We start from the raw sequence: 15735 nt of genomic DNA, 5'->3' as shown, positions 1-15735 counted from the left end.
AAATATATATTTTTTTAAAATTTCTCAATATATAAAAAGAAATTCCAAAAATCTATTTCTGATATAGAAATGGCTTTCGAAATATCTGTTTTGAAATATTTTTTTTATATTTCGAAATGAATTTTTAAGTTTCAAAAATATTTTTCAAAAATACGTCATTCTGAAATATAAAAAGAAATTTTTAAAATAAGTGTTTTGGAAATCATTTTTAAATTAAAAAATGCCTTTTAGATTTAGTGTTTTGGAATGTATCTCTGACCATATTTGTTTTACAAATACATTTGGGCTTTCGTCTTATTCTGGTTTCGTTCTTCTATAACTTTTTTAAATTAAAAATTTAAGTTAAATTGATTAAAGAAAAATATTATGTATATTTTATTTAAAAAAATGAATATAAAAAAAGTGGAAGATGGATATATGTAGGGTGATAGAAGAAGGAGAAAGAAAATGGCAAGGGAGAGCTTCTGAGATTTGATGATGAAAGAAAGAGAAAGAGAATATTCATGGAAGAAGAAGACAGTGAAGATTAGGTAATGAAATTTTTAATATAATTTAATTGAAAAGTAGAATAAGAAAGCAGCCTTCACTTTAATCATAAAAAATATTTATTTCAAATGTTTTTCACATTTAACTGTAATAACATGTTTCAATAAGAAATATTAAACCTCGTATAGTTAAAAGCCATTTATCTGTCCAGCATCTTCCCCCCAGGATCAATCTGATACAATAATAAATATTTTTCTACAGTTAAGCAACTTTGAATAATTGATAGGTATTTTATGGATTAACACTGCCCTATACACGCAATTAGTTCAAAAGCATATTAAATTACTCACTTTACTCACATTCATTTTCAAATTTTTTTATTCTAAACAAGGACATCAATTACTCATATTCATTTTCAATATTTTTTAATGGAATTAAGAACAAGTATTTAATGTTAAATTTAAACCCTTCCCCTCGTATTTAATTTTAAGTGGGTCCTCTAGTTTTTAACCGTCTTAATTGGGTCTAAATTTTTAAAAAATTAAGCCAATTTTGCACTTTCCGCCGTTAAATGTTCTCAAGCGGTGTTAACAGATGCTGAGCTGTAATTATTTTTAAGAGGATGTGCCATTGTCATTAAATCTAGTGAGTGATGTGTTTTACAATCTCAATTTCACCTAACATTTAAAGAGGTGTGAGAAACTTTTGACTGGAACCAACCAATCATCACCCAACTACCCTACCGTCATGGTGTGATGGAGTAGGAGCCCCTGATCTATCGTCTCCCGCACGACACACTCCACCAGATCTTCTCCTCCCTCCCCCTCCGCGTCCTTCCCCACCAACCACCACCATCCAACGAAATAGACACAAGATTAAATCCCGAAAACGCACACTCACAAATTCAATTAAACCTAACAGTTTCAAGCTCAAAAACACAAACACAAAATTAAAATCCCAATTAAACTCCAACTTCCAAAAATGTGATAAAAAAAACCTGCATAGAAAATCCAATGCGCCCTTGCGCTATCATCGCGTTTACGTCGCGCCTCTGCTGCGCTTTCGTCGTGCCTCCTCCCCGCCTTCGCCGCCCCTCAATGATCTTGTTCACGAGAAAGGGAGAAGAAGGGTTCTGCGTTGAATCACGCCCTTACCCGAGAACAGAAGAAGGGTTCCCCTACAAGTAGACCAAAACAAGAAAGAGAAAAGAGAAGGGTATCTCCTCTTCTGCCCCCTACGACCCCTCTGGAATGGAGAAGGAGAGAAAACTCTCCCTGGCGTGACAAATAACCGTGAGGATCAACTTGAGCACACACCGAAATTATGCCTCCGCCGCCCAGAATAAGAAGAAAAAATAATGGAGAATACCTAAGACTCGAAAGGAAAGATGAAGACAGTGGAAGATGATGAAGACTTTAAACCCCTAACATTTCCAATTAAATTGTGTGCCATGTCATAAACTGTTCACAAAAAAGAAAAGATTACATGTAATATAACACTGCTACACCAACATTTTAAGTGTGTATCACGTCATTATAGTTTAACGTCATATGTCATCAGTTAACGGAAAAGGTTTAATTGACTCAATTTTTCAAAAATTTGGACTCAATTAAGACCATTAAAAACTAGAGGACCCACTTGAGATTTTCCAACAAATATATCCAATGTTTAAACCTTAATGTTATTACCTAACAATTAAATTAAATAAGAAAGTTGAAGTACTCTAAATTGTAATATTATTATAATTGCATAACTGAACTCTAACACAACACAAAAGATTTATTTTCTCAAAAAAATTATATACATAAAATTATTTTTAATTTTTTTAATAAATAAATACTTTTGCTAGTGTCTGGAAATTGGCATGAATATTAATAAAAATCTTTTAATGTTGGATGTTAATAAAGTCTACTTAAGCAATACTAAGTACAAGTATTTATGTTAATATTGAAAGTGTTAACTAAAGTAAATATTAAAATTAAATAAAATTATTTCCTTCTGATGATATATAAGAATAATAGATTACTTTTACAGTAAAAGCTTATATTTAAAAATAATAAATCTTTTTACCATCATTTTTCTCTTTCAACTTTTACATAATTTTTTTCACAACTTGTTTTATTATTCACACTTATAGATGTATTCATAATCATTTTCTTTATTCACACCCATTTTCCCTTTATATATATACACATTTCTTCATTACAATTTTTTCTCATCTTTTTCATTCACAATCATTTTCTCATCTAATTCATTTATATTAATCTTTTTTATTTATGCTCATCTACTACGTCTACATTCATCTCTTTCATCCATTATAATTTCTTTTATTTTTTATTTATATTTTATTTATCCATTATAATTTCTTTTATTTTTTATTTATATTTTATTTCTTGAAGATAAAGACACGGTGATAAATTTTATTTTTAAATTAGTGTAATTAATATTGATCAAACCAAAGAAGATTAAAATAATATTAAACATTAAAATATATTATATTTAACATTAGCTTAGTCAATATTAAATTAAATAAATTTTAAAGTTAAATTGTTTAAAAATTAATAATGAAATACTATTGGCTAAATTTATTTTTCTCTTCATAATGAATGTGAAACAAGTAAAATTGTTTAATATAGATTATCAAGAAATGATTGACGTGTATAATATTTAAGAATAACATTTTTATAATAAAATACTCCTACAACCTAAGTGATAGCGCATTTTCTAAATTAGTTGTCAAATAAACTCATGTTACACATAATACTGAATTTTTACATTTCAGCCAAACACTTTTTAAATTAGTTGTCAAATAAGCTCATATGTTAGGCATAATAGTGAATTTTGACATTTCAACCGCCATGTTGCATTTCAAAGTTCATAAATCATATGTCTTATATGAAATATTATTAAAATAAAATAAAAATTAGATTAATACAAATGATGGGATACCACACCATATTCATGGTAAAAATTATATTTCACGAAACATAACGATCATTTGGGAAAAAAAATATAATAATAAATACTTGAAAATAAAATCTAAAATTACTTATATTATTTTTTGTGAATATAAGTCAAATTAGTTTATACAATGATTTTTCTCAGGAAAAACATACTAATTTATGAATTTTATATCTTTATAAAGATCCATGCGTTGACATCGTCCTCTTTTAAGATACCAAGAAACCACTCATTGATCCAATAAACTATGACAAACTAAAATCAAATAACTCTTTAACCCAAATTCTCTCAAGGTCCTCCCTCCAAAGCATGCTTCAAAGGATAAATAATTTTCATAAACTCAACATAAATAGAAGTCTACATCTCTATAAAAACTAAAAAGCTACTCACATATAAATTTTAAAATGCTCTCTTCAATCATTCTCACAATACATGAGAATAAAATAATAAAAATAATTGAGAAAAATATTCAATATAATTTTTACACATACAAAAATAAAGCATAAAACTCAAATGTTAAGAAAGCATAGAAATAAAATATTAAGTTAACTTGGTTTCTATCTTAAGTTTTCATCTTATTATTTATCACTTTTAACACTTTAAAATAAGTTGTTATGTTATTTTTGTTTCCATTTTCAATTTCCATTCATCTTTTTGATTTTTATATATATATAATTTCTTTTTTTTCAAAAAGTTATAGTTCATTAAAATTTTGAATCCTCATCTAATTTTTAAAGCTTAATTTTTTATTATATTATTTTCCTATTTAATCTCACTATTAATAGAGTTTTTATAAGTTATTGAATTTTAAAAGTACGATAATAAAATTCGTTTAAGATTAAATTAAGTCTCTCAATTTTTAAAAATGTAACAACATAGGTCTCTTGTCTCTTAAAATTATTGTAGTTAATTTTATAAACATTACTTTGCATGATTATAATAGCGAGACTTAATTCAAGTTGGAATAAATAGAATAAAATAAATATATAAATAGTAAAACAGAAAATGCAACTAACCCTTTAAAGATTATATGATTATTCAAATTATTTAATATGAATATAAAATATTATTTATGTAGTTAAAACAATTATATAAAATGAACATTTATCATGCTAAAATACTAACTACTTATAAAAAAAAGTTCATAATTTCATTTAACTTAATTTCTATACACTAACAACTAGTATAAAATATTTAAAATATATATATATATATATATATATATATATATATATATATATATATATATGTGTGTGTGTGTGTGTGATTACTTTAAAATTACAAAACTTCTCATACATAATAAATTATAATTTAATTAAAGTTAAAATATAAGAATAAAATTATAAATTTATCTTATATAATGAATTGTAATTTAATTAAGATTATAATATAAAATTAGTCACTACTAAACGATTTACCCGTGCAAATTGTATGCGTGAGGTGACAATGCTATTAGATTATCGTTAGTGTTGAAATTGTTATTGTTGAAACTAGAAAGTATGGCATAATTATAAAGAAAAAACAAAAAGTATTAATCTCTAACAATACTAGCACGTGTTAATTCTTAAAAAACATTTATGCATTTATCAACTCTTTGTAAAATTTATGTAATTACAAAATAGTTTCCAACCTATGAATTTCATAAGAAATTAACATTTTAGTTTGTGTACATATTTTGAACATTTATTGCATGTAATTAATATTTATGAAATGACTTTTTTAAGTATATAAATTATAGTATTTAAGTTATGATACAATTAAAACTTATGATAAATAATTTTCTTAAGTATATAAATTATATTTTTAATTATGGCAATGCATTGTATGAATTATATGTTTGTTTTCCTATTAATAATCTTTCCATAGTTATATAAAGACGTACAATTAAGTAAAACAAACATAATCTTTCCATAGCTATAGTCATCAAAATCAAAGTAGCTATTATAGAGGTGTTAAAAAATTAAGAAAAAACCTACAACTTGGTGTAAAGCATTCAAAAGTTAATTGATCACTACCTACAAAATATAATAATTTAAATTCCTAATAACCAAGTTAAGATGAAAAGTAATTGACCACTACTTTTTAATTAAAAATTGGAGGGTTCATTGCAAACCTAATCAACCTTGAATTAGGATAGATACACAATAACAGAATGAGTAAAAATGTACATTAAATTAAGGGAAGGTGTACACAGAAAGAACATATTCAAAAGATTTCCCATAGAGTTCAAAGATACACAGCACACAAAAGTGGCTAAAGGATTATCACTATTTTTCTTCTTATCCATTATTTAGATAAACACAAGATTTTCTTAGATTGAGACTTCATAATTTTTAACTCTCTATGCTTCCAATCGTTACCAATTTTCACTCAGATAAGTTGAACGGCCTCTAGAAAAATATAGTAGGTACTGATTTATCACATAATTATTTTTAAACAAGAATAAGTTATTAAAATTTAAATAGAAAAACAGTCAAGATAATAGTAATTTAATAGTTAGAAATTCCAGTTTTACAATTGAAAAAATAGAAAATATATATTAACACAAAAGGAAGAAATCATTATATGATATGAAATTGTCACGTCATATTCTTTAGTAGATAACAAAGTGGATCATGATCCTTATATTGGTCAGTCAGCTTAACTAAATAAAAAATTTTAACGTTTTGACTTAACTCACCTAATTTGTGAGATTCACAAATCAAAAACAAGATAAAATAGAATTAAAAAACTATATTCTGAAAAAAAAAAAGGAATTTTGAAATTTGAAAAAATACTTTTGGATTAAACCATTAAAAGTTAATAAAAAATTTCTGAATTGTGTAATCTAAACCTTTTTTATATAAAGAAAATACTTTTAGATCACACAATTTTAAAGTTATTTTAGGCATAAAGTTGAGAATTTTATATTTATGAGATGCATAAGGAGAACGTGAAAGCAAAAACAAATTATATAAAACATGACCGACAACAAAGTGGGATAGAATAGGTCTAGTCCAACATAAGTGGATTGTGTAATCTAAAAACGTTTTTTTATGCAAAAAATTATCTTTGTATCATATAATGTGAAAGTTGTTTTAAGGATAAAGCGGAAAATTTCATATTTATGAGACGCATAAGGAAAAGACAGGAGTGCGAAAAGAAATTCCAAAAACAAAGGACCATCAACAAAGTCGGACAGAATAGATCTAGCCCAAAACAAAGGCATTGATATTGTCATTACTTCAATTGATTATTTAAACCCTGCAACCCTTTTCCATTTATGAAATATTAAGAGTATAATGTCATTATTTTATATTAAGTAATTAATCCCAAAACAAAATAAAGAATTCATTTTTCCATAGACTTTATTACCTTGACTGATTTCCTCTATTTGAACTTACATTATCACGTCAAAAATAGTGATTATGTAAAAAAAAAAAATACAACACAAACCAAAAAAAGAGTAAGCTAATATCATTAAGTCCAATCAAATTACAATTTATATTTCTATAATTGAACACTCAATTTAAATTTCATCGCATGACCATATATCGTCACACATTTGTAGACACAAGACTAAAGAGATTACAAGACTTAATATCTAGATTGATGGAATTGTTTGGACACTAGAAGTTGGGCACTAGAAGTTAGGCACCTATGAAAATTTCCTATAAATTTGTCCATTTTTGTAATATAAGTTAAGATCGATCCAGATTTTATCAATCCAGAATTATCTCAACAGGTTAATTCATTATAACTTAATATAGAAGACCCACGATTCCTAAATTAGTTATAAGAACCTCCTTTACTCTTCACCACCTAAAATCCTATTATCTGAGTCTAAGAACCTCATAGAGTCTAAGGATATCGAGGAGTATCCCTAGCAATTGTATCACACTAATCTTATTGGAATGTAATTTCCCTCGTTTGGGAGAATATAGCCTTGCATGCCAAAAAAATTATACATATAATTTATATATCTATCATATTAAAATCCTTAGAAGATTCACCTTTCATTTTTTAACATAATCATTCAATATTTCCATCACAGTTTTCATATAACTCAACTCATCACCCATGACATATAATCACATTGTTCTTTGATTATCAATCATTAATAGACCATCATTTCAATTTCATATATATATATATATATATATATATATATATATATATATATATATATATATATATATATAATCATTTTTGAACAAATAAAAAATCATGATAATATAAAATACTACTAACTCATACAAGCATAGACCCTCAAACATTTTCTTCCTACATTTGACACATTAAATGAGGCATTCAACATATCACTCAACGCCAAGAGTAGGGATGGCAAAAAAATTCACGTTTGCGGATAAAACCCGCGACAGATAGTTACTATCCGCGAATATTTATTACCCGCGAGTAACGGGTAGCGGGTATTTTAATACTCGCTTCTAAACGGGTCGGATGCGGGTATTATACTATCCAACCCGCGGATACTCGTTATCCAAAAAAAAATTTAATTAATTTTTTTATTACTTTTAAGAGAAATTTTAATAATAATGACTTAGGATTCCTTTCAATTACCTTTTTTTAAAAGAAAAAAAAAAAAGGGTTACATTGCTTTTGACCTAACCCTAATAGGAGATATCACATATACATAAAATCTCATTAGAAAATTCTCTCTTAACAGATGACTCTTTTCTTCTTCCTTCTGGTTCAGCTTGCATAGGGAGTGGGCTCCATTCCCTCTTCCTCTCTCTTGGTTCTTATTGGGGTTTTGTTCCGATTTGAGATTTGGAATTAGGGTTTTATTTGTTCTCTGATTTTGGGGGTTTCTTTTGTACGTTTTGATTCGCGTTTTGGGAGTTCGTTTCTTGATTTCTTCCCTATTGATTGGTGACGCGATTTTGGGGTTATGATTCGAATGAGTGTTGAGTTTTTTTGGATTTTAGTTCATTAATGCAGATTAGATTTTTGAAGACCCTGGTGGTTATCGCGGTTTGGAAATTTCTGTGATTGTGTTTGAAATTTGGGTTCAGGGCTTGGAAATTCTTTATCTCTCTTTTTCATACATTGATAGGTATTTGTGGTTTAATCATGTGACTAAATTTTCAATTACTGGGTGTTTCTTCCTCATTTTTTTTTAAGTTGTTCAGTATTTGTTTTCTTTAACTTGTTTAAAAATTACATTGTGTCTTTTTAATATGTAACAAATATATTAAACTATTCTCTTTAACTTGTAATTTAATTTAAACCTTATTTAAAAATTCACAAAATATATTTTTTAAATATTTATGGGTTGAAAACGGGTATCCAACGGGTATCCGCGGGTTGAAAAAAATCCACGAATTTTTTTTATGCGGATATCCAGCAAGTAACGGATCGGGTTGCAATACAATTTTTTGCATGCGGGTCGGGTTGCGGGTAGACACTATTCGTGCTCGATCCGATCCGTTCATTCCTGGCCAAGAGTAGCACTCAAAGCCAAAACATTAGTGTCTTGCTTCCAAGGGGCTTTAAATTAAGCTCGCGCTTAGTTATAGTTGGTACCTCTTAGCAGTGACGTTCCAAAATTTCAAAAATTTCTTGATTTAAGTCTCAAGCCCCACGTGCAATCTCTCAAAACTTGTTTATTTGTATTCTCAAACACGAGATACAATGTATAAACTCTATCCAAACAATTTCAAACTAAAAAATTCAAAAAAAATCCTATCAATAAAAGGCACTAAGTCACAACCTTTTGCACAACTTTAGAATAAGAAATAAAAGCCCCTAGGTAGTGACTATAACTCCATTGGAACCTAAGATAAAAATAGAAGCCTTGAGGAAGCTCTAACAGCACATAGCACAAGAGGGAGAGAGATAATTTCATTTAAAACAAATTTGATTCAAATATGAAAGACAAAAATTTTCCTTATTCGACTACCACTCTTGATGATATTGGGGTGATGAGTTCTTCAATGCTTCCTCAAGAATAGTTGATAAACAAGAAAAGAGAAAAAAAAAGGAAATGGAAATTGAGAAGAGGGTTGAAAAAGGGAGGTTGAGAACAAATGTAAAATGAGAATGGGGTTTTGCAGTTTTAGGGTTTCATATGATTAAATGTATGAATTCAAAATATATAACAAAAGAATATTTTTATGGTGTCAATGGTAAAAATATTTTTAATATAAATAAGTAAATTTTGTTATTGACCCCTTAAAAAATTAAAATAACAAGTGCCCTTGTGTTAACAAGACATGTCTTCATAACAAATAATTTTAACTAAATACCAAAACTGTATTTTTGTCCTTTTGGTTGGAGGAGATTTAGACAATAACTTTGAGGTTTCCAATAACATGGCTCAAAAACAAAAGGGAGTCTCCAATTACCAAAAAGCAGCTGCTAATTAATGACCAACACAACAACTGCTATTGACACCCACATTTGTTATTTAATCCCAACCTTGAAATTATCACCTCTCTCTATTAGAAAATTTATAAAATAATTATACCAAAGATTTATATAATTTTTTCAATATTGTCATTTTTTAGTATTTATATGTAAATACTTTCCTTTTTTTCTTTTTATTTTTCTACTTTAGAAGTATGTACAGATGTTTTTACACATGTAACCTTATTTCCTAATTTATTTTCGACCGGCCTTACACAGTTTGGCTACATATGATTGTCATTATTTTGAATGGACGTAATAAACAAGCCTGCTACAGCTTTTACCTTCTCATCCCATTCTCTTAAATATTTCTGTCACACAAGTTCATAGCTCGATCATCATCACTTCATTCTCTCATCCCAATGGCGGATAATCACATGAACACTCTGCAGGCAAAGCCAAAACTAGGACTTGAAGAACTGTACCAAGGAATCCCTGATGACTCTGTTAACCTCACCTTTCAAGACCTACCCAATGTCATTTCCTCACACCACAAAAACACTTCAATGCCCACAACTGAACATGTTTCTGAAGCTAACAAGAACCCCACAAAGGTACCCTCATCTTCACCTTCACCTTCTCTTTCCAATGTGCCTAGCCTTGACTTCAGAAAGGGCTTGGAGGGACTCAACCACAGTCATCACTATCAGCATCATGATTTCAGCCACGGAGGTGGTGACTTATCGTGGGGACATTTTAACCATGCAAGTGGTAGTGCTGTAAGGGCTCAAATTAGCAGGGCCAGTGAGTATAGCATGAGCTATGATGGCATGAAGAGTGGTGACAGTTTTGCTTCTGGAAAAGGTGGATCTGGTCGACGAAGGAGGCCAGGGATTCCTCACTCTACTATTTGCACCATTTGCAGTAACTATGTTTATCTTTTCAGAACTAGATGCCTGGTATGTCTTTGCATGCGCATTGTTTATGATTCAGTAACTAGATAATGAAATTGTCTAAGTAAATTACAATATATTGTGTTTTAAGACATTTTTCTGCCTTTTTTTTTCATATTTACGGCAGTTTCTCTGATTTATAGATTACAATGTAAGGTTTTTGAAATAATTAAGAGGATTAATGCATGGAAAAATGATTTTTTTTTTCTGACGAACATTGGAATATCATGCATAATTTACAACAAGTTACAAACTCTTACTCTTTTTTAGAAGGGACTGTATAATTGAGTAAAGTTGAACTTTGCTAATATATGATACATAAGGTTTATGTTAAGATGTTTCTGGGGTATGCAGGTATGTGGCAGGGTTTATTGCAGGCAGTGTGTGGAAATAGGCATGGGAGAAATGACAGAAGGAAGAAAGTGCATTGAGTGTCTTGGATTGAGATTCAGCCAAAGGTAATGATATCCAAATGAACTGTTTTACTTGAAAACGCTGCAAGAAAACAACATTTCTGTCACAGACAAAGAAGAAACTATGCGTTCATGCAAAAATTGTTCTAGATAAAAAATTAATAAGTGTTCGTTTAATAAGATTTGACACGATATATTCAATAAATAATAAATTTTATTATAATAGATTTTAATTCATGATTTAAATATTATTTACTTATATATTATCAAATTGTCTTATTTTCAGTTGAGGTAGGATTCCCAAATATCACTATCCCATTTTAACTTGCTAGCCATATATACTCTTTAAAATCATCTTATATTAGATTTTTATATCATAATTTAATTATGGATTTTTATATTTTCTACTGTAATATAACATGATAAACTATTTTGACACAGGTACATAGAAAGGGCAGGGATGGTAGGGTGTTGCAGCTGGAGGTATCCAAGCACATTGAAGCATGCAGAGCTAATATGGTCTGAGAAAGGACCAAGGAGGAGTGGTGATAGAGGCTATGGTCACCATAGCATGGCCTCCTCAAGACCTAGAAGGTCTCCTCTTTCCATTGCCAGCACCGAAGCCTCCTTTGTCATGTCTGCAACTCATTCTCCTTTCTCAGCTCATTACAACCTCCCTCTTTGAAACCAACAACAAATATTAATGTACTACCATATGCTATAATTAATATAGTACCTCATGATAATGTGTTCTTTCCGAGTTTGTTTTATCTGATATTATTTTATACTATTGTTTCATTCTATTTGTTCATTCTATTTGAATCGAAAGGTCTAAATTATATATTTCGCTTTTTATCATTGTGTCTTTTCTTCTTGTTACTGGTATCAGTATACAATATTAACTGCCAAAGTCTGGCATCAAAATAATCGCCAACTTTCTTGTCTGCCAGCATCTCATTCTCTGGTAAATCCCTAGTTATCCTAAACGACGAATACAAGCTGTTCAAATTGCATGGATCAAACTGATGAATGAGAAAATGTTTCTATATTGAAAGCTTGTTAATGCCGGCTATATATAGTGCCTTCTTCGATCAATATTTTTGCCAAATATATGTTGCTGGCTAGTTCTTTCTCCCACACGGTTTTTACATTTGATGTTTCTTTTAAACGAGTTTGACTTTTTTGTCTTTTGTGATATTAATTACTAACGAATGATAGTGGTATATATATATATATATATATATATATATATATATATATATATATATATATATACACACACACTGTTGTAGTTATATATATAGTACAATCTCCAACAACAGAAAAAAAACATATCAAAAATTTAGAAGAGAGAATATTATTAGCATTGATGACAGTGATAACTAAAATAATAATTTACAGCAATAATAAGAAAGGAATGCAGTGTATAAGAAGAGGATCAAGGCATATTAGATCTGGGTTTGATCTTAATTGGGAGACCCAAGGATGGATATGGCATTGGTTGACGGGTAATTGGTTCCTCTGGGTTTACTTGAGACCATTCAAACAGTTTCACAAAGTTGTGAATGGTTGTCAAGGTCTCAATCCTTGCAAACTCGTTTCCTATGCAGTAATGAATCCCTGCACCAAATGGAAGGTAAGAATAAGGTGGAATTGGCTTTGTTGGATTCTCAAAACGAGATGGATCAAACTTCTCTGGATTCTCAAATATATCATCCTTCATATGGGTTCCATATGCTGCCCAATACACCTGACCAAACAACCAATGTAACATTAAAGTTTGTCCCCAAAAAAAACAATGATTTATGATGTTTTGAGGATGCAAATATCACCTGCCACCCTTTTAGTATGTCATATCCTTGAAAGCTAGTATCTTTAAGTGCTTTCCTAAAGCTGCCAAACAAGGGAGGGATCATCCTCATCAGCTCCTGAGCCAGTCTCCATGTGTATTTCATCTTTTGAATCTCTTCCCATGTTAGTCTCTCTTCTGTTCCTTCCCTTTGCTTTATGATTTCCATTTGTTCTGCATAGAAGCATTTAGTAAAACAACTGAAAGGACTAAGGGTCCATTGGTTTCCTTCTTACTTTTGGACTGCAAATCATAGCGTAAAAGTGGTACCTTGTAAAACTTTTTTGTAAACTTCTGGATCTCTAGATAACTTCCATATCATCAAGCTCATAAGAGTGGCAGATGTGTCATGGCTAGCAACAAGTAAAAATATAAAATTGTCTGTAATTAAATCATGTGGTAGAGGTTGATCATTTTCATCCCTCAGTGCAAGCAAGCCAGAAATCATGTCATTGGTAGAACTTAAGACTCCTTTAGACAGTTCCTCCCATCTTTTGTTCATAATAGGAATCATTCTGTCAACAATTCTTGCCCTGGCTCTTTGGCCTCTCCAAAATGTGGTACCAGGGAAATTGATGGGAAGAGAATGAATTGCTTTAAATGCTAAAGTGAAATCCACAAACAAAGCCTCCCTGGTATGCTCATCCTTAATGTCAAACAATATATTGCATGATAAATCATAGGACAGTTTCTTCATCAACACCACAACTCCCACTGTTTCTTTCTCTGTCACTTCTCTCAGTAATGTAGCATTCACCAATTCATCCATCTTTTTTACATACTTCTGAAGGCATTCGGGTTTCAAGAATTTCAGCATTTCCCCCTTCACTAACTTGTATCTGCATGAAACATTAACACAGCCACCAGAAAAGAAAAAAAGGTGAACTATATATTCTGTTTATCACTTCTGAAAACCATGTTGGAAATCAAACAAAACTCATTTCCTTCAAACTCACTTTAAAAATATCATCCCAAACACAAATAAATCTTTTTAACCTCAACTTTTTCAAAATCATTTCTATCAGAAGCTGAAACAAGGACCACCAGTATTGGTATCACAGTACTATGAACTATCCAAATAATCACACCATTCCAAAATCTTTTATCCATTACTATTCAACTATTCATAATTAATCCATTCATCCAGACATAAAACACCTTATTTTAAAAGTGTTGTTATTTGAATCAAGATCATCATCATCATATAAGGATTAATTTGACATTCATCTAAATAATAGAAAGAAACAACCTTAGCTGCATCAGTGAGTTAGAGTTGACGATTATGTACCTGTGTCCTGTGAGTTCAACTAAGCTTTGTCTTCCAAATATCTTTTTCAGGGTGATGGGTTTCTTAGCAGAAAGCACATCGTCTGGTGAACCAAGGATAAACTTGTTTCCTGCTTGTCCAATTGCAAACACTGTGGTGGACCCCATTAAGGAGGTTTTGAAGACAGGACCATACTTAGATATCCGTTCTTCCAACCATTCAGAACCCTTGTCTTGTCTCTGTGCTTTAAGAAAACTAAGGGTCTCTCCGATGATAGGGTACCCCAGAGACCCTTTTGGAACATTTTTTGTTTTACCTTTTGAGAACCATTTTGAGAGTAGAAAAGCTAGACTCAGAGTGGATGAAAATAGGACAAAGAAGGATATCCCCATAACCATTGACTTTAGCCTTTTGAGCTTTTTTTGGAAAATGAAACAGTGGCTTCAGATCATTCAGAGAAATAGCTGTATGTGCATCAGATGACAGAAAGATTCAGACAGAAATTATACCTGCCCTTCTTAGACATTCAGGGATGAAGTAACGTTAGAAAGAGAAGACATGAAAACAGAGTTTCTTTTTTCATTTTTTAATTTGGTACGACTAATCTACTGAATAATTTAATCAATTGAATAATCAAATTGATGAGATCAAGATGTTTAGCACTTTGTTCTTTAATTAACTGAACTGATCTTAACATTATAAAATGTTTCTCTTATTTTACGAACAAAGAAAAGGTTTATTTGTATCAAAGAAATAGCATAAAATCTCCACCTTTAACATAAATCATCTTTCTATCATTTAGCACTGTTTCTCCTGTAATTGGTACTTCACAGATTTTGCTTTCGTTTTACAATTTCAAATATATCTCTTATCAAAAAAGTCGAATTAAACATTTTTTTATTCGAAATAAACTTTTTTTTAATCAACTATTAATAATTTGATTTTTTTAGTTGTTAAGTAGTATTTTAAGGAGGCTTAAACACATCCCAATGTTAATTGCCCTGAGCTATTTAAACTAACAAACTCTTGCATTAATTCAATTAGTGAACTACGTTTAATAAAAATAGATAAGTTATTTGTCCATAATGAGTAATTTTAATAGTTTACTGATAAAGTATAGTAAGATCCTATTTACATATTATTTTTTCAACCCTATTATTAACCTCAAATATAATGTTAATCCTCTAGCATAAAATAAATGTGATGATTATATATATATGCTGTAAAAAATTTAACCTTTTTAATTTTTTCAATTTGTGTATAATTTAGTTTTAAATTAAAAATGTATTCATTTTTATAAAAATGAATACATTAATTAACTAATTAAAAGTATATATCTTGTGAGGGGCAACTTTTGCTTTTGTTTTATGTATGTTAGGGGCATAATTGCATATTTTGGCTTGCTTTGCAAAGCATTAGTTCCAATTGCATGCAAGTAAAAGGAATTGCATGCATGTG

The 15735-nt window shown here is 29.6% G+C and overlaps 2 protein-coding genes across 2 annotated transcripts; one reads left to right on the top strand and one right to left on the bottom strand.

Moving 5' to 3' along the window:
- Nucleotides 1-10217: 10217 nt before the first annotated feature.
- Nucleotides 10218-11846, top strand: LOC124824289 (uncharacterized). Its single transcript, XM_088115323.1, has 3 exons — nt 10218-10754; nt 11103-11206; nt 11603-11846. The coding sequence occupies exons 1-3, from the start codon at nt 10218-10220 to the stop codon at nt 11844-11846; spliced, it is 885 nt and encodes a 294-aa protein (XP_087971449.1).
- A 647-nt stretch (nt 11847-12493) lies between these two features.
- LOC124824294 (taxadiene 5-alpha-hydroxylase-like) lies at nt 12494-14890 on the bottom strand. The gene is made up of 4 exons (XM_047296706.2): nt 14299-14890; nt 13281-13849; nt 12994-13184; nt 12494-12911 (listed from the first exon to the last, which is right to left on the bottom strand). The coding sequence occupies exons 1-4, from the start codon at nt 14673-14675 to the stop codon at nt 12600-12602; spliced, it is 1449 nt and encodes a 482-aa protein (XP_047152662.1). The 5' UTR covers nt 14676-14890; the 3' UTR covers nt 12494-12599.
- Between the last annotated feature and the right edge of the window lie 845 nt (nt 14891-15735).

Source organism: Vigna umbellata, chromosome 5 (genome assembly GCF_029865625.1).
Source record: "Vigna umbellata cultivar VRB3 chromosome 5, Vumbellata_1.0, whole genome shotgun sequence".
Classification (NCBI taxonomy): Eukaryota; Viridiplantae; Streptophyta; class Magnoliopsida; order Fabales; family Fabaceae; genus Vigna; species Vigna umbellata.
Note: the sequence above shows the minus strand (reverse complement) of the source record. Positions and strands in the feature narration are given on the sequence as shown.